This window comes from Botrytis porri (assembly GCF_014898465.1).
Source record: "Botrytis porri strain MUCL 3234 chromosome Unknown BPOR_009, whole genome shotgun sequence".
In the NCBI taxonomy this organism is placed as follows: Eukaryota; Fungi; Ascomycota; class Leotiomycetes; order Helotiales; family Sclerotiniaceae; genus Botrytis; species Botrytis porri.
Window position 1 is genome coordinate 443,463 of NW_024066083.1, and position 19,294 is coordinate 462,756.

General features: G+C 41.8%; 5 protein-coding genes across 5 annotated transcripts; 1 reads left to right on the forward strand and 4 right to left on the reverse strand.

Annotated features, from left to right (window-relative positions):
* Nucleotides 1-2,164: 2,164 nt before the first annotated feature.
* On the reverse strand, nucleotides 2,165-2,675 carry EAF01_006966 (uncharacterized protein; the record flags this gene model as incomplete). Its single annotated transcript, XM_038915220.1, has 2 exons — nucleotides 2,165-2,490; nucleotides 2,558-2,675. The coding sequence occupies 2 exons, from the start codon at nucleotides 2,673-2,675 to the stop codon at nucleotides 2,165-2,167; spliced, it is 444 nt and encodes a 147-aa protein (XP_038768858.1).
* Nucleotides 2,676-4,198: 1,523 nt separating this feature from the next.
* Nucleotides 4,199-5,162, reverse strand: EAF01_006967 (uncharacterized protein). Its single transcript, XM_038915221.1, has 3 exons — nucleotides 4,779-5,162; nucleotides 4,489-4,700; nucleotides 4,199-4,432 (listed from the first exon to the last, which is right to left on the reverse strand). The coding sequence occupies exons 1-3, from the start codon at nucleotides 5,003-5,005 to the stop codon at nucleotides 4,401-4,403; spliced, it is 471 nt and encodes a 156-aa protein (XP_038768859.1). The 5' UTR covers nucleotides 5,006-5,162; the 3' UTR covers nucleotides 4,199-4,400.
* A 1,327-nt stretch (nucleotides 5,163-6,489) lies between these two features.
* Nucleotides 6,490-8,622, forward strand: EAF01_006968 (uncharacterized protein; the record flags this gene model as incomplete). Its single annotated transcript, XM_038915222.1, has 1 exon — nucleotides 6,490-8,622. The coding sequence occupies one exon, from the start codon at nucleotides 6,490-6,492 to the stop codon at nucleotides 8,620-8,622; it is 2,133 nt and encodes a 710-aa protein (XP_038768860.1).
* Nucleotides 8,623-12,200: 3,578 nt separating this feature from the next.
* Nucleotides 12,201-15,298, reverse strand: EAF01_006969 (uncharacterized protein). The gene is made up of 4 exons (XM_038915223.1): nucleotides 14,952-15,298; nucleotides 14,744-14,867; nucleotides 14,340-14,689; nucleotides 12,201-14,288 (listed from the first exon to the last, which is right to left on the reverse strand). The coding sequence occupies exons 1-4, from the start codon at nucleotides 14,998-15,000 to the stop codon at nucleotides 13,864-13,866; spliced, it is 948 nt and encodes a 315-aa protein (XP_038768861.1). The 5' UTR covers nucleotides 15,001-15,298; the 3' UTR covers nucleotides 12,201-13,863.
* Nucleotides 15,299-15,933: 635 nt separating this feature from the next.
* EAF01_006970 (uncharacterized protein) lies at nucleotides 15,934-18,580 on the reverse strand (the record flags this gene model as incomplete). Its single annotated transcript, XM_038915224.1, has 4 exons — nucleotides 15,934-16,145; nucleotides 16,200-18,178; nucleotides 18,241-18,335; nucleotides 18,401-18,580. The coding sequence occupies 4 exons, from the start codon at nucleotides 18,578-18,580 to the stop codon at nucleotides 15,934-15,936; spliced, it is 2,466 nt and encodes an 821-aa protein (XP_038768862.1).
* Between the last annotated feature and the right edge of the window lie 714 nt (nucleotides 18,581-19,294).

The following is a 19,294-nucleotide window of genomic DNA, read 5'->3' on the forward strand; positions in this document are numbered from 1 at the left end:
TAAAAAGTCAATGTTTTTAGAGTCTCCTGAATCACTGTAAGAGAATGGTGAAATTGGTCTTTCGAAGAAATGAACGACAAAAACAAATGATACTCATGAGATAGATGCTCATCAAAGACTTATATCTCACTATCAATCCCACTCAACTACCTACCCAAGCACCGAAACTAGCGGTGAAGAAATACCGTGACACAAACTCTGCATCAAAAATCATCATATCATGCAATCAAACTAACTACCACCCACCACAAGCATCCATCATTCAAACTACCCACGAAAAATTCCCAAGCCATCATAATCACAAGCGGCTAAAACTCCAAAATCTTGCTCAATCCCAAATATAAAATTTAAGCGCCCACCCTGCCACCCACCCCACCTTTTCACTGCTGTCATCACCATTACCATCATCAACATCATCATCCTCCCCCCCCATTCTTCAACATTTCTTCAGACTCGGGTCCATCGTCATCCCACATCCCACAGATCATCCTCAGATCTTCCACCATGCAGTATTCTCCCCTCTAACCCAAAACACACAAACAAACCTAGAAGGTAGCATTTATTAGATATGCAACAAATCCTTCTCGATCATGGGAAGCGCTGTGAAGGAATGGGGAAGTCTTGGGTACGTAAGATTATATCAAGATATCATGTGTCTGGAATTGGCACTTGGCATCTTCGATGTAGACGTAGATGGAGAGGGAAAGAGTGGTGGTAATCAGGCGGGTGAGATTTTATTGCCGTTGGGATATGGAAAGGATGAGGGAGAATATATCGAGGTGGTTGTATCGTTATACCCTGAGGGAAAGATACGATTTGTCGATAATACGGCTCGCGATTTTGCTTGGTATTCTCGGTTTAGACGAAGGATGGGAGGTAGCATTCATCAGATATGCAATAATTACTTCTCATCCCCCAAAAATGGGGTGAAGGATTCATATAACACATTGAGAAATTTCTCACCTCTTAGGACCTCGAATCCCCGCTCTACATACCCAATGCGGACAGTTTGTGAAAGAAGGTAGCATTCATAAGACGTGCAACACTTCCTTCTTCGTCTTGAAGATGGGGTAAAGTAGAAGAAGGTAGCATTCATCAGACATGCAACAATTCCTCTTCATCCCCAAAGAATGGGATAAAGACCCATATCTATCACATCAACCCACATCTTACCTCTCAAAACCCAACATTCCCGCTCTTTACCCAATGCAGCCAGTCCACGACAAAAGGTAACATTCATCAGACATGCAACAATTCTCTCCCATCCCCAAAATCCCCGCTCTGTACCCAATCCAGCCAGTCCATGACACGAGGTAACATTCATCAGATATGCAACAAACCCTCCCTTCTCAAACCCTACAGCAAAGGATCTTCATCTCCATCCGTATTCAGGAATAGATCTTCATCCTAAGAAAACCCAAGACTCATCACCGCATAGTCTCCTCAATAAGATGAACAAGAAAGGAAGACAGCATTTATAGAAATGCAATAAAAGTCCTTACCACCCCTCAAAGCTAGCGTAATCCATTCATACTGTATCTCAGAACTCCACAAAAGAGTTATTCTCCCCCCTCCAGAGAATAGAGCTTAGCATCCCTAGACAAGCAACTCGCTTCTCAACATACCATCACCCAGACACGCAAGAAACCCTTCTTCCCATCTTCCTCATGCTTAGAAACCCCTAAACCCCATAAATCAATATCTTCCCTCCCCATCCCCATCCCAGAACCTCTAAAAAGAAGGTAGTGTTCTACAGATATGCAACAAAGCTTCTTTTTAGCACTCCACGTTATTGTGCGTGCGTGCATGCGCGATTTGATCTAGCGGTGATGGGTGATGATGTGATAAATGATGTGGTGGGAAGTGGGGCCGGAGGGGGGGGGGTATCGAATGAGAAGGTGAGGAGTGAGACATGACATCTAGTTTTGATGAATCGTGATTTTGGATAGGTGGTTAGGTGGTAGGTAGGTAGTAGGTAGGTAGGTATCAAGATGAGAAGAGAGATTCGAGAATCGGGTAAGTATGGAAATTTCCATTGGAAACCTCGTGAATCAAGTAAAATATATACAAAGCCAACACCTCATTCCATCTTCACCTCCTCGACCACATTCCCCTCAATTCCCCTTCCCCTCCCCCCCTCTCTGCCATCCATCATGTGACGTCCTTAAACACAATTCTTCCCGCCATGAACAAACTTCCCGTTCGAATTCTCACACCCACACGTACCATCCACCGGACTCTTGATACAAGTCGTTCCCACCCCACTACTGGTCCCCTGATTCCCCCAATAAAACACCCAATAATCCGTTCCCGCCGTCAATTGCGATTTCGTAGGCGCAGTACACGTGTAAGCGGAACACGTTCCGTAAGGAGCACCGTGGGAAGAATCATATTTATGGTCTTGTTGGAAGACGGCAAAGGTTTGGGTACCGGCGACGCGGGTATTGTAGGCACACTCGGCGGCTTGGATGGCGAGGGAGACTTTGGTTGCTGAGGGGGAAGGGGGGGTTAGTTATTTGATTTGATTCGGTTTTTGGAAGGGAGTAATGTTATATACCTGTGCAACCAGGAGATTTGGGATAGAAACCCTTTGTGTTTGAGGTCGCGGGATCGAGGGTAGCGGTTGCGAGAGTGCTGAGAGCAGCAATGCTGAAGATGGAAGTGAAGAAATGCATGATGATTTTCTTTGGAAGGTTTATTTACTCAAGAACTTGAAAGTAAAGAGAAAGAGATAGAAAGATGCTTTGAGCTGAAGAATCCCAATATCCAAACGAGAAATCAAGACATATTTGTACCTTTTGAAATAAATTAAAGATCCAGAAGCACGCACCAAACAATCTGGAATAGAGTGAAATGAACATGCCATCAACATGAAAGAAACCAAGTATCCATCAAGATCCACATTCATCGTCGGAGAAATAATGCCAGAACCAGAACCCAGAAGGAGGGTTCAGCGATCCGGGGCTCTCGACTTGCCAATAGGGAGGTGTAGCGGCGACGGGCCGATAAAACACGTGGGTGGGTCCATCCGATATTGATTCAGGGGAAGGGATTATGGGACGATATCAACATATCAACATATCAACATATCAACATATCAAACATATCAAACATATCAAACATATCAACATGTCAACATCAAATTTACCTGCAGTGGAGGTTCCTAACACGTACTGCACGGCACGTATCTATTCGTCCGTCCGTCCATTTGCTTGTTTGCTTGCTTCGGAAACTCTCACGACGTACACGGTAGTTACCGCGTATCTCCAGGAGTATCCCGGGTATCCTGGCACAGCCTCAAATCTCAAATCATGCAAAGGTAGATAGGGATAGGCTCGTAGGTACTGGAAAACATCCTTCCACCTTGAGGGGTGATATAAAGTTACATATATATACATACATACATATATCCCTACACCGAGCTCCTGCGGTGACATCCAAACCCTTGCCAGGATAAGGATATAGAGAGGATTTGCGTACACACCGATGAAGAAGCATTCGATAAATGATCTAGAACGCGAGAGAACGTTGAATATATTGCATATATAGCTGTTCGTATAGAATCACCTTATTCATAAAGAGTTCGTCTGGAGATAGCTGCATAGATTAAGTGCGATGTGGACGTCTGCAGCTATACGATACTATTAAGCTTTATTATTTGGGTTTGAAACTGCCTGTTTCCCTGTAACAACTCTCTCGTCTCGCAGATTCCGGCATGAAAATTCATCCGGCCGATAGAAATCTTGAGCTCACTAAAGTTAAGGAAAGATATCATCAATAAGCCATCATATCTTTGAAATCAATGAATGACTTCTCTTCATTATGATTTCCCTCGAGTGGCCAGATCATTCAAAAAAGATGTAGGTAGCATACACATCGGATATTCAAGCCGTATTCCATGTACGAATGTGAAGAGTAACGAAGATTCCAAAGGCCTTTGAGCCATAGCTTGGAGATTATTTGTCTTTATCTCACCAATACGGACTACATGGCGAAAACAATCACCGCCGGTATGGAACAGTACAACTTGTTTATGATTCCACTGGGGGCTGACGCCAACAAGGAGAGAGTTGTCAAGGACGAGCTGTAGGTAAGCCATGTTGATATGTTATATTACGCCGAGTTGGTACACTCTATCGTTAAGTGTTATTGTTAAGCCACACAAATGTAGAAGTCGTGGGCTATGTTGGCAGACGTACAAGGTTAATCCCCTCCTCAGCTTCAACCCTTTCAAAGACGTTAAAATCTGAAATGAATAAATGTTCCTATATGTTTTGAAAAATTCTTCAATTGTAACTATCATAACCTAAATCTCAAAGTTTCCCCTCACGATGTTTGACCGTGTGTCTATATGACATATAAGCTGTTATTCAAAACCAATCCATTCATTAATCCTTTCCTTACTCTCCAAGAATCTTATCGGCAGCGGAGACTAAAAGACAGCTGTTAGTATATTTGTTCAAGTAGAGACTGATCTTTCAAACATACCAGTGTGTCCAACGTTATCTGGCTCAATGTTGACACTCTTGACTTTACCACCCTCGATAACAATGGCATATCTCTTGCTTCGGTTTGTGCCCAACATGGGAGCAGCTGCGAGTTCCAGATCCCAAGCACGAGTGAAGCTTCCATCTTGATCACCCAGGAAACGGATACCACTCTTCTTGTCTGCATCAAGAGATTTACCCCATGCGTTCATACTGTTCATACGACAGTTAGTCAAGTTCAGCCTCGTGGAAAGATGTGGGGTCGGAGTTGCGGAGTTGGGAAATTCTTACACGAAAGCATCGTTGACGGATACAACAAAGACCTTTCCTGCGGACCCGAGCTTTGGGTGCATGATATAACCAGGAACGTGAGAGTCAGAGCACGTTGGACTGAAAGCGGCTGGAACACCAATGATGATACCAGAACCTTCACCAATCTCGGCAGCAATGTTGACCTTTTGGCCTGGGTTGCCCTCGGCGAGCTCGACAGTTGGGATGGAATCTCCGACCTTGACCATGATTGCGATTTATGTATTTGGTATTGAAAGGTTGATTGTTTTAAAGATAGTATGATGTTGTAGAGGTAAATGTGTTGTTGTGGAAGAGTTGAAGAAGAGTTGAAGCAGAGTTGAATGATGAAATAAGAAGAATGAGAAGGAGGGTAAAGTCCCATACTTAACTATTCACTCCATCACCCCGCCATAACGTCACTTGAGCGTATATGCACAAGAGCTGCCATTGGTGCCGTCGGTGTTCATTAGCCACATTAATTCGGAATTTAACCCCATAAGTTGCGAGTATTTGGAATACTAAGAACCTCTAAGAACCTCTAGGAAGGTCCACCAGGCCGAAGATACAAGGGACGATCCGAAAACCCGCTTTTTCCATCATTTGTGGTCCTCTTCGTACTCTTGATAAGGTCTTTTGAATACCGGAGTTCCAAATAGACAATTGACTTTTCTCCTTTGGATTTTGGATTGTGTGAGATGAATATTTTGTGCATGTTGGAATGGTTGAGGGAACGCCAAAGGAACGCCAAAGGATTGGAGAAATGGCGTTACAACGACTAAAATAATAAGGTAGCAGTGCAGTTCTAGTTCTACTCGGGTACCTAAGTGCCTAGCTAGGTGCCTAGGTGCTACGCTGGACAACAAGCTGGGGAGGGGTAAATTAATCGATTTTCAGGGTGTTCTCGGGGCACGGACTTTCCGGAGTCTTGCAGAAATAGAAAAATGGATTTTATAAAGAGTGGACATGGTTACCATTGGACCAGCCTTACCCCTTAGGGCCCTGGCGTCGTATTTATAATACATTATATACCTATTCAGGCTAGCACCTTATTCCGGAATTAGGACGAGGCTCACAACGGTCAAACAAGGCTTCGTAAGATTACAAGGCTGACTACCCACACATGCATCAGAATCAGTTTTATCGTAGAAAGAATTTGGAATTCATGTCAATTTGATAACCACCCAATTCATCTACACCCACCCATACCACCAGCCAGCATTATTTGTGATTGAAGGTCGAGAACCATATCAGAATTACCGGATTATCAATTCATCCTCTTCGTACATGGTATGTCATGATTCTTATCATCTTTTGCTGACAATTAATCATCTAACTTGGGATAATCTAGACCTTCTCGTGATACTGCTTGCTCGATGCGATTCTCTATCCAATATCCATTTCAACCTTGCGACACCAACCTCCCACTACGACGTCTACCCTACGCATGAATATAGAGAATATATATTCTCTCAAAAATCATTGCGTTCTCATGAATGTGCCATATCTATTATGACACCATTGGACTTAGATATTCTACAATTTGAGTGATTCTACAATCGCCGCGTTTGATCTTTATCCATCTGCACGCGAGATCATCTGCTATATGTCTAGGATTAAAGTGCCAGCCTTCTTATCTTCCTTGAACTCTTATGGGAACAGGTTATCTGCAAACTATCCACGACTACATCAAACGGTTGTATGGCCAGCCATCATGGGTAGAAAGGGACCCAAAAAGAACTACTTTGTAGTATGCCGAGGCAGAATGACCGGAATTCTCAATGGATGGGTTCAGTGTGAAATTTCTACATCCGGATTCTCTGGTGCTAGTTACAGAGGTTATGTGACTCACAGCGAGGCTCAAAAAGCATGGAATGAATGGCTAGAATCACAAGGCCTTGCGCCGACAGAAGGCCCACCGCACGATACGCTAAAGAATAATCTTACAGACATGTCTGGGATCGTAAATCAAGCCGCGACCGATAGTCAGCCACAAGCTCATATAGGGATGAAAAGAAAATACGAAGATAAAAGTTCTTCACCAGACGTCAAGACTGGTGTTTTAGCTGGAGAAGTAAATACTCAGCATGTGGCAAATACATTTATTGACCTCACAGAAAGTCCGGAACGTATGACTTCGAACACAGATCTTCTCTTGCCCGAAGAAAAAAGTGATCCAGTGCTAAAGAAGGCAAAATGTGATAACAATCCAGCATCAAATCTTGATATTGAGATTCCGGATTCCGAGTTTGAGCTTTCTGATGACGATATTTTCAACAACATCGAGGCGACGCGTAGAAGCTTTCCCATGTCTGTTGTCAAGCTTACAGCAGAGCAAAATACTGTAGTTCAGATGGCAATGAGCAGAGATAACATATTTCTTACAGGTGCCGCAGGATCCGGCAAAACAGCTACGCTCTTACGAATTATAGAAAGCCTAAAGGAAAAGCTGGGGGATGGCGACCCGGACATGCCAAAAGTTCAGGTTGCTGCTCCCACTGGATTGGCGGCACTGCCCTTGAATGGAAGAACCACATATTCTGTTGCTGGATGGAAACCAGATTCGTTCAAACAGCCTCTTGATAAACTTCTTCATTATAAGACCATAAAGAAGAGAACAGTTAAAGCGCTTCGAAAACTTGAAGTTTTAATCTTGGAAGAAATCTCAATGGTGGAGAGCCAATTTCTTGAGCGCCTCAATTTACTTTTTCAAACAGTAAAGCAAAACAAGAAACCTTTTGGAGGTATTCAGGTAATATTTCTGGGAGATTTCTATCAGATTCCTCCTGTGAAACCGTTCGAGCATTGCATGGTATGTGGAGTTGAAATGTCAGGCGTTTTTGACCGTACTTGTGAGAATAGCCTATGCAAGAGCTGCCATATCCCCTTTAAGCCAGGGGACAAATGGGCATTCAATGCCCCCGTGTGGAGAAAGCTCAACTTTAGACACGTCAAGCTGGAGCAAATTCATCGTCAAAAGGATGAAACTTTCAAGGCACTCCTAAACAAAGTACGAAATGGTGTTGACTTGAGTGATGCAGAGTGGCATGATTTGATTCGCCCTAAGAAGCTTCCCCCTAACGCTTTTCCTATTCGTCTCATGGCAAGACGATTTGATGTTGATAGGTTCAATTATTCTCAATTGAATTTGTTACAATCAGAAGCCAAGTTCTGGGAAGCCTACGACGATTCGTGTAAACTGTTTGAACAAGACCACGACTACCTGCGTCAGCTCGAGATTAAAGCTAAGTCGGAGAAATATAAAATTGCCATATCGGAATATCATCGCTTTCCCCCCAAGTTGACGCTAAAGGTTGGTGCTAAAGTAGTTTTGCTTCAAAATCAAGGGCAAAAAATCGGCTTGGTAAATGGTTCTCAAGGAACAATAGTTGGGTTCGCAAATGCGAAAGAGTGGCGAGCAGATGTCCAAGGCGAAGACTATGCCGATTGGCGACAATTGCAAATGCAACGTTTTGTTGAAAAAAATTCTTGGAGACCTGTTGTGAAGTTTGCAAATGGGATAACGGCAGCGATTTCACCGGTTGCATCAGAGAGTTTAATGGGAACGGCAGAAGATAGATATCTTGCTTGCAGAACTCAAATACCACTTATCCTCGCCTGGGCTTTGTCAATTCATAAAAGTCAAGGTATGACAATGGAGCATGTTGAGGTATCAAGGAAGGATATTTTTGAGTCGGGTCAATTATATGTTGCTTTATCACGAGCAACGACGTTGGAGGGTCTCACGGTTACGGGTTACTCTAGGGAACAAATCGCTATGGATGAGGAGGTTGTGAACTTTTATCAAAAGACGCAGTGGGAGAATTTACAACCTCCTCCTGAATGATTATGTATTGGGATTTGAGCATTTGGTATATCTTGAAGACTGAGGAATTAGGGAGAAGTTTTGGTAGGTTTCAATCGTCTTCATGTCTCGTGCTCGAAATACTGACTCAAATTTATAGTGGTTTGAATACTGCTCACGCGAAGACCTACCACTCACTCTTATCCATCTCAGACTTGCAAGTTCCATGACCGGAAGTATTTCAATGTATACAACGGCAACGACAATATGGATCAATCATTTTCAATATCACCATGTTGGTTTACTTTGTGCCATGTAGAGTCTGAAAAGTTTAAGTGGGTCAGTCGTTGGCCTGACAAATGAGAAGCGAGATTGTACGACCCGCACCATAAAATCTCTTCAAGAAAATAAATAACTTCTTCAACCTTCATTTTTACACCACATCACATCAACTGCTTCAAACCTGTGTGTGTGTCTTCATGCTACTTCTGTAGCTGATTTGAAGACAAAATATTTTTGCCTACTTCAACTTGATTGATGTATAGAATATCATCGACTTTTGCCTTACCATCCAGCCTATATCCATTGCTCACCAATGTAAGTACCACACTCATTCGCAATTCACATCTCTCCCTACAATACACAATATGATGAGTAAAATTGGTCCGTGTTACTGAGAGGCCTCAAGAACCTCGTTATGGCGATACAACCGAGCACTCTGTGCATCTCTGATTTTTATTTCCTTTTTACATTTTCTTTTTCTTCGTTGGTGTGAATGGGGTCTACTGTTACTATCGGATTTGGAAAAAGAAATGCTAATATTGAGAAGATAGGATTTGTTCTTGAAGAGAGTGTTTTAGTGGGATGAGTGGGTGAGTGTATGATGGGGTAGGGCATCGAGCATTGAGGAATCCTTTTGTGCTTTTGCTTTGGGAAGTCATTGAATGGATGGATGGATGCTTTTTCGCGTATGATACCCTCATATACCTATGTTGCGTTGTCGCATGGAGAGACATGCAGTGTTGCATTGCGGGCAGTAGGATAGTGGCACAGCATAGTTTCACAGCGTAGTGATAAATCTTATAAATATTTGAATCAATGTCAAGACTTTACGTCGCACTCGCCGACTCTGTGATTTTTGTGATGGGATAATAGGTTCATTTATTTATTTTTATCGCCATGTATATATATATACCTACGACCGACTACCGATACTTATCTACCGGTAGATCTTCCTTGACATTCAGATCTTCCCTCTCTTTCACTACTCATCACCCATCCCATCGCACCGCTCATCCCCTTTCCTTGCGTTTCCTTGCGTTTCCTCGCGTTTCCTCGCGTTTCCCTGCATCTCCAAATTTCAATACACACCCATCTACCTTGCTCACCTCGCTCACCTTACTCATAGGAAGTAAAGAGAGGAAACAAAATCAATAACTCAGCGTCAATATTTACAAACCACGCAAACCTTTGAATCGAATCGAATTATCGCATTGTAATCTCTGTCTCTCTCTATATGTATGTATGTATGTATGATATTCTTTTTTCCTAGGTTGTTTACCGGTTCTTTCTTATATAAGATCTAATTTTTCAACTATTTTCAAAAATCTAATTCTTTTTTTAAAATTCTAATTACTCTTAAAGTTATTAGAGGAAAACAGTTTTTATAATGTAAAGAGTAATAATTTAGAGCTTAAATAAATAAATGAATTATTTGAAAGAAAAGTTTAGATGGTATGAATATTCTTGATAAAAATAATTTTTTTTAATTTTTTTATAAAAAAAAATGATAATTAATTATTTAAATATATATATATATTAAGAAAATCATAATTTCAGTATATTTTCGAAGTAGTAGTTTATATATTCATATAGTTTATATATAATAAACTATATTATAGTAATATAATTATTTATTTTAAAAAAAATGTAACCTATAAATATTATATAATAACATGTAATTGAAAATCAAATAATTAAAATTAAAAATCTATAAAAAAATTAAAAAATTTCAATAGTAACCCGACTTCGCCTATAATTATTTAATAAATTTCTTTTTTAAATTTTTATAATAATAAAGATTATAATATTATACTCTTTTAAAAAAGCAAGGGGTTCGAGGGCTCGCAGGCCCCTAGTTATGAATTATATTCATTTACTATAATTATAAGTAGGCTGCACAACGGGTACCCGCGGGGCGGATAATGGCCTCGACAGATAATCCGCGGTGTTACGGGAGCTGCCTCTAGGGTCACGTGGAAGTGTCTAGAGATCTCTCGAGGTGGTTTAGACTAGACTTCAAGTAGGAATTCAATAAGATTGTAACTGGTTGCAATTCTCGTAACTATAGTAATGAAACTAATGATTGTTCTTGAGCACGAAGCTCTACATTGTAATGAAATCCTGTTCCCTTATATAGACCTTCCTGCTCTGTTAACTCTTGAGTCGATTGTCGAAAGCCGATGGTCGAGTTTCGAAAGTCGAAAGTCGAAAGTCGATTTCGATTGTCGGCTTTTATGGTCACGTGATGCTAATCCTGTAGTTCTTGTTATCCGTCGTAACACGCGGATAATCCGTTTGCGAAACGGATAATTCAAAAATCTGAATGAGTAACCCGCGGGGCGGGTACAAATTATCCGCAAATATCCACCTATTTGTATATTGTATAATTATTCATAATCTTTTATAATATTAGTATAATTTTATGATTAGTATAAAAATTAGTATAAATCTAAGCTTGGATCACTTTTGGGCTGGAAAATAATCTGGGAATAGCTTCATATTTTAAGCGAATCTCCACTTTTTTCAAAGAATCTATATATCCACGAATTATTTACAGATAATCCGCAGATAATCCGTCTACTTATATACCCGCAGATTATTTACAGATAATCCGCGGGTTACCTGTATGGAGCGGGTAATTTTAAAGCCTTGACAGATAATCCGCGGAGCGGGTAGAACCTCTGACGGATAACCCGCGGAGCGGATTATCCGCAGATAATCCACGGGTACAGATAATTTGTGCGCAGCCTAATTATAAGATGATTGAATTATATTAAGATAAAATTAAAAAGAAAAGAAAGAGAAAGACAAAGAGAAAAAGAAAGAGAAAAAGAAAGAGAAAAAGAAAGAGGAAAAAGAGAAACTAACTCATTAATAATTAATAAACCATACCCACTAGTTTACATTCATTCATTCATTCATTCATTCATCACATGATAATGATTCAAACTACAAAAGCAAGAGACGGGGAGGAGGTAGTGAAGAAGAGGAGAGAGTAGAGGAAAGAAAAAGAGAAAGAGAAAACGGGAAAAGAGTCATCAACCTATTCATCGCTACTCAATATATATCTACCACATGTTATCCATCACAAGACGATACGATCATACAGAGGTTAAAAGGTGAGGGGAGGGAGGGGGGAGGGGGACGCAGAGGAAGAAGAGAGGAAAGAGAGGAAACGGAGTACTGATATGGTTTGATGTGATATCCATACCAGACTACCTACCACATGAGTGAGTGTATGGAGACAATCATACACAATACAATGCAATCTAATAATCCTGATCCTATCTGAAGGAAGGGGAGAGGCATGTAACTAACCAACCGACTGCCTAGTATCAGGACCTACTATTCTATTCATATTAACAAATAAAGAGAGACATCACAATCCAAGCATCAATTATGTATATTGAAACATTCATAATATTATCTATCTCTAAAGATTCTACATACCTATCTACATCTATCTACCCACGAAGCGACAACGTCATACAGTACAAATTACTCCAGTAGACCACCTCAGCTCCGCAACTCCTCAACTCCGCATTATCCTCCCCATTCAATTCAACCCTGCATTTGGATCAAACGCAAGACTACACAAAAAGCAACAATCAGCTGAACAATAAAGAAAATAAACACACTCAACAACGTGAACACAAAACCTTCAAATACCTATTTTCCTTTTTCTCGCAGGCCACGATATAGAGATCATGTCAGAGCGACGGAAACTTTCCCGTTTTGCCATGGCTCGTGTCTCCATTACCCATGCAAATCCTCAAGCGAACCATGGGATTTACTTTCTCAGGTAAGACATCATACAATCATTGCGTAACGCCACTCCACATTCCCTTACTTGAAGGAATGTAGTAGCGAATCCAGATGTTTACCTACAAAAAATCATGATAATATCAGTCAGCTCTTTATCTCTACTATTCGGGACGTTACCTTTCTTTCTTCATTTCTTTAATTCAATCTTTCTTTTCTTTGTTCTTGTTTTATCAAGAAGAATAGCTTTGTGCGAATAATTTCGTGTTCATGATAACTACCGTTTGCATCAAGAATGATACTACGTATAGTCTCAGAATTGCGAATACGGGAGTGCATCATGACCGGATGCAAATATTTTTGAGCGATTACTGGTCTCGATAGCATTGCGATATATGTGATATGGATGCAATAGGCATGGTTGATTTACGACTAGTCGCCTATAAAATGGGATTGATGGGTGTTTCTTTGTTTGTATGAATGCTATTGTGACTTTGTGAGTAGGGCGGATTGGGGGCGAGCACGACAGGTGGCAATTATCATCATGGGCGACATTGAGTGAAATCGGAAATAATCTTCTTTCGAAATTAACGAGCACGTTGAAACTTGCTGTCAATATGTAATACGTATCGAAAAGCATTTTTTTTGCGAAATATTCTTTTGAAATGTTGTCATGGGTATTAAGTGTGTGAGTATGAGTTGTATCGAATTCTTTTGTTTATGGCGACTAAAGACGAACGAAGTCAAGACTTTCGAGGCGTATAGGGCCGTGGCAAATTGGTTGCGATAAAAACTCAGTCTCAACTGAATAGTGGTACAAGGAGGACATAAGGTGATGAGGGAGCTGATCGAAAAAAGCCAGTGATATGTCCCATGGAAGAACGCACCCCTATACTAAAGGATCGTCTTTGCTGTAAACTCCGCCCAAATGACCGTACGTCGAACCGAAAAACCTGAATATTATGAAAGAAATCCTAGCGTCCGTTGTAAAAAAGAAATCAAAGGGAATCGTGTGTTCTCGCTCGAAATTCCGTCGCAACATTTGTATACCAGCGCACTTTTTTTTTGGCATTTTCCGTTGCCCGAAGCCTTGGACCATGATGAATACAAACGAGAAGAGAAGCACAAGTGGAGGTACACCCGCATCAATGAAAGTCGCAGATCCAAAGCTGTCTTCTGCGTTCTTCGAGATCGTACGATTTAACGAGCAGGTCGCTCACCACCTATGTTGGTTAGCAATTAATATTCACGACGGGAATGTCTCTCATCATCGTAAGCTCTACCTCCATATGGCTCTCGAGCATCTCCACGAGGAGCTTGATCACCATAGGCAGCAGCGGGAGCCGGGTCTCGAGCTGGTCTATCATCACGACCACCTCTGTCGTATCCTCGATCACGGTTTTCGTATCCTCCTCCACCTCCACGGCGGTCATCACCAGAGCGGCTGTAACGGTCACCACCGTCGCGGGGTCCGGCGTAACGATCAATTCCACGGGGAGCGTCGTTGTAGTCGTCACGATCACGGCGGCTGTAACCTCGGTCTCGGTCGTCTCTGCCACCATAGCGTCCACCACCATATGGTTCATAGCGGTATCCACCTCCACGACGACGATCATCGTAACGGTCTCCACCCCATCCGCCACGAGGAGGTCCACGAGGATCCTCTGTATACGCGTTAGTTGTGTAGATGAAATGATGAAGAATCAGATACATACCTCTCTTTGGTGGACCAAAGTACTTGCCAGGAGTTGGGGTGCGAGGACGAGCACGACGAGCCTTTTCAATGCTCAAAGTGCGACCTTCGATGACCTCCCCTTGAAGGCCTTCCTTGGCAGCATCAGCTTGATCAGAAGTGATCATCTTGACGAAGCCAAAGCCACGAGATTCACGGGTGTGAGGATCGCGCATAATTTGGCACTTCTCAACATCACCATACTTCTCGAAAAGACGAGAAACCTCTTCTTCGAGAAGACGTGGGTGAATACCAGTAACGAAAAGGTTAGAACCTGGGTTGACAGCACCATCATCTTGTGGCCCTGGTACGCGATCATTCTTAGGTCCGCTGCTGTTATCATTTGTCAGATTATATTGTTTGTGATTCGTAATTAAGTGGACTAACCGCTCATCGGCACGACCATTCCTGTCTGGGGAAGCAGATCGGCGAGGTCCTCCACGTGGGCTGTCATTGCGACGAGTTGGACGAGGAGATGCGCTGCGATCACGCTCGTAACGAGGAGCCTCATCTAAAAGTGAAGAAATAAATTAGCACACGGATACCAGATTATCAGGGCAAGTCTCGAAACATGCGAAAGAATAGAAATGAATACCTTCGTAACGAGTGCCGTTCTCGTTCTCATAATCCATAGTGGAAGTCATGATGATGATGTGTTGTTGTAGAACGAGAACACGAAATGGGTTGAAGAAAAAAAAGGGTTGGTTTGTTTTGTTGATTTGAAAGCTGGAGCTGTCGCAAACGAGTTTTTGAGCTTTGTAAATGCTCAAGACCTGTGGAGAAGAGAAAGAATAATATCAAGTAGTATTGCAGGAATGCAAATATTTGATACTATTGATGGGGAGTAATGGATTAATAAAGAAACAAGATGGGAAGAAGGTTGCTGTTGAAAGGAAGAGGCACGTTAAGGTCAGATCGTCAAGTAAAAGAAGTTGTCGCGAATTTAAAATTGGGCCTAGCGCTAACACCAACACTAACCGACAGCGGCTAAGCCAAACAACGCGGTGAAGCTGAAAACAAATAGTTGGGAAGTATCAGGTCAGGTATCAGGTTTTACTGGGCAGCCTGGTTATCAATCATCAATTATTAAGTACGGTTTTACAAGCAAGCAATAAGAGGCCATTTTCTTTGTTTGATACCATCAAGTATGACTGATAGGTCTAGGCCTGTATGCATAAGTATGAAGGAAGCAAATCGAACAAATTATACGGATGATTATAAGTTTTACGGTATGCTTGACATCATATATGTGTGCGTATGCCAATCATATCAATCTTTGCAATTGACAATCCTTCCTACCTATGAACTTTATCACTACCAGCCTGGTCAGGGTACTGTACGTAAAGCTGAACGGCTGAGTGATCAAGGAATGTGAATCAATGATAGCATCCTCTATTGCAATATATGAGTACCGGTACATCGATGGCATTCTTATTGGTACAATTCGTTAACCTCTTCATGAAATTTGTAGTTGTAAGGAAATGCATTTGCCTGCAGTGCTTTCTTTTCCCCACTTTCAACCAAACTCATATGTTAAGAATATCTAGAGACCTGACTACCAATGATACTACTCTAATCTACAGTTCCTCGTTATGCATCATCTCTTCGTCAGATACGTCTACCTTCTCATCTTCATTCAAGAAGTCTAATGCAGCAACAGCCTTCCCATCACATGCTCTTTCTAATGCTAAGAATGCAAAATGTCCACCAACAACTGGTCTAGCTTTAAACTCAATACCTGGGAACCCACCAGTTCCCTCAGTGTCATACAAATCCGTGAGTGGTTTATCTGGGATAATGTTAGATTTGGATCTGATTTGTTTACAGATATAAAATCACATACCTGTTGTAGTCTCATTGACCCATAATGCAATCGAGTCGACAATTTCTTCGCGAACCTTCTTGCTAGCAACTGAAACTGCAAAGAATTCCCAATCACTTTTGGTATAAAGATGGCGACTATCAAGCGGTAAACCGTACTTCTGTCGAACTGAGTGGTACCAATCACTCTGTAGTTTGTAAACCTTGTCACTTACAAATCCGGTATTTGAGATTTGTTGATCAGGAAGAGCAATAGGTTTTTGATCATTCCCGATGCTTGGAGTAGATGACGAGCTTGATGGGATGTGGAAACAAAGTAATGAATCTGCAAACAGATTGTATAGAATGGTCCATGATCCATACCAAGAATATGCTAATTTAGCATGAGTTCCATCTCTGGAAAAGGCAAATTCATCCTCCCATCGTTTGATGTAAGTTTCGGAAATATTGCGGTAGAAAACAGCATCTTCGGTTTCACCAACAACTTCAGCAATCTCGCTCATAGCCTTGATTCCTATGATACCTTTGAGTGCAAGGTTCGTTTGGTTGGCTAACCACCCCGCAAAGTCGTCGGTTGACAACTGATTGCTGGGAATAAGAGTTTCCCTGACCAAATAACCAGTCCATTGCTTCCATAGTTTATACGATTTCTTGACCCATCTTCTAGCTTGCTTTTCCCCCTTGGCCTCAATGGGACCCCCTACACTATCATCCATACCATCCGCATCGACGAAAAGTGGAAAAGCACTTTCAATGAATTGGGTAGTTTTGTGGTCACCTTGATTGGACCAGATGCTTGCTGGCTTAGTGTCGTATTTAAGTGAGTTGACCAATGCTAAACCCATGATGAGCATATTACCACATTCTTCAACGGGCATGTATTCATCTCTACCATCTGGATGACCTGTTGCATTAGGGAATGAAGAACCAAGATCATGCATGGCGTAATCATTAGGATATTGGCCACTGAGCATATGTTCGATCAAAGGCTCCAGCATATACGCCAACCATCTAGGATTGGTATACAAGAAGAATGGGAAAGCGGGGTAAATGACATCAATAGTGTTCATATTTCCATCAGAAGAGATCTCCTTGAAGAAAATAACAGGATCATCAGGAGTACCAGCGAAAGAAGCAGCACCCAATACTTGACGTGCACTGAGCGCGAGGATATCCTTGTAATCTTCAGATCCAGATTGTAGAGCATCAATTGCAAGTTGATCCGAATAGTTCCCTGCGAGATTGAAAGCTTTCTGAAAGTCGCTATAATGGTATTGAAGCAAGTCATCAGCTTCGGGATAATAAGAGGCCCACAATGGACGCATAGCTGTCAAGCCTCGAGCGGAAGCAAATTGAATGACTGGATTTTGGATGTGTGCAATAGTAAAGAGAGCACTGGCATATGTTTTTCCACTTTCAGCAGAAGTGGAGTTAGAAGTGGAATTGAGCTTGAATGAATATGAGAATGCGAAAACTGGTTCCTCATCCATAATTCCTCGGAAGTTGGTGTCAACAGTATTTTGTAACTTCCCGCTTCGCGAAAAGTTGGTTCGTAGTATACCAGATGTGCCAGCTTGATGATTGGCCTCAGCTGGGCCTATGAAGTGTAATTGTCCCCATTCTGAACGGTCGCCCCATTCAGTGAACAATTGTTCAACTACTCTCTTGGCCTTCCAGATCTTTAGTGGAGGGTTTTTGCTATCCTTTTCCGGTTCACTCTGACTGAATGACCAATCGATGGCGTTGGCCCTATTACCACTAACCCATAATCCATTTATATCCAAGTATACATCGAGATCGAAACCCCCAGTAACATGCACAGTTAAGTATGCGGCAGGTATTGATTGACGGAAAGTAGAAGTTGGCGTGATTGGAGATAGGAAGGATAAAACGACTTCGAGTGGTTCTTGAGATTTAGAAGGCGATGGAATATTATAAGTGAGGTTGGTAGTCGACGCATCAAAAGTAGCACCTAGAAATGCAGGATATGATACATTGAAGCTATGAATGAATTAGTCGTTGTTTGCAATCCAACATTGAATGTTAATTGCTTCAAAGCTCACCTATCTCCGGATTTACTTAATGAATCGTGAGGCCTACCCAACAATGGATAAACAGCATCGGCGCCGGGGACTGAGGCAAGTACAGAGAAACCAATCTATGTAGAATGTGACATTTAGTAACTGACCTTTAATGGCGGAAAGACATTATTCAATTCCATACCTCTTGGCCTGTCCAGAATATAGGCCAATGTTCCCACGGATTCTCTCGTGCATGTCCTAACCAAGCACTCAAATATGGATTTCGAACAATTAATGGTATCACTGGCGGGGTCAATGTAGAAGCTTGTGCGACCGTCGCTGCTATTGCAGATACAGCCTGAAGGTAATTTGTCCAACGCATGGTTGATATACTATGTTGCGTGCATATGTATGTATGTATGTATGTATGTATGTATGTACTCGTATCTTCAAAGTACCATCAAAAGACGCAACGGAGTAAAGTCGAGAAGGGATGAAGAATTCAAGTAATATATAAACATTCACAAACTATCCCGACTGCATATGATGAAGAATAGTATATAGTTGATGATGAAAAACGATGAGAGAGTATTGCTTACGGAGCTTTGTTCTTATGGAAAGACAATTATGAGACCAAGCTTATTACTCACTCTTTAATAACATAGGGAGAAGGAGCCTTGGTACACCATTCAGGTACGAAACAGCCGGCTCCATCTTTTGGTTGAACCTTTTCCCCTGTTCTAGTATGTTGTCATGAGACGGGAAATGCGGGGGCTAGCGTTGTTTGCATAACTCCATGTGATGTTATGAAAATTATGAAAAAATTATCCAAAAAGTTATGCTTAAGGTGGTTGGAGCTAATTTACCCTTCAACTACCACCAACACCATCAACACCATCAACACCGCCAACACCGCCAACATGTCTTGGAATCGATTCAGACGACAACCCTCAAAACCAAGAGGATGAATTGATAGTCAGGGACTTATCGACTATCAAGGACGTTGCTGCATCTTGTCTAACACATCCTTGAATCAAAAAACTATTTAGGCGGGTACAAAAATGGCATCCAAGTTGAAGTGCGAAAAGATCATCTG

Bases quoted from the DNA above. Each gene is read 5' to 3' on its own strand.
- EAF01_006967 (XM_038915221.1), bottom strand. From the start codon at position 5,005: ATGGTCAAGGTCGGAGATTCCATCCCAACTGTCGAGCTCGCCGAGGGC. The intron at 4,701-4,778 runs GTAAGAATTTCC...TCGTATGAACAG, and splicing joins TCCGTCAACGATGCTTTCGT to TATGAACGCATGGGGTAAAT. The intron at 4,433-4,488 runs GTATGTTTGAAA...GCTGTCTTTTAG, and splicing joins AGATAACGTTGGACACACTG to TCTCCGCTGCCGATAAGATT.
- EAF01_006969 (XM_038915223.1), bottom strand. From the start codon at position 15,000: ATGACTTCCACTATGGATTATGAGAACGAGAACGGCACTCGTTACGAA. The intron at 14,690-14,743 runs GTTAGTCCACTT...AAATGATAACAG, and splicing joins AATGGTCGTGCCGATGAGCG to CAGCGGACCTAAGAATGATC. The intron at 14,289-14,339 runs GTATGTATCTGA...ACGCGTATACAG, and splicing joins CTTTGGTCCACCAAAGAGAG to AGGATCCTCGTGGACCTCCT.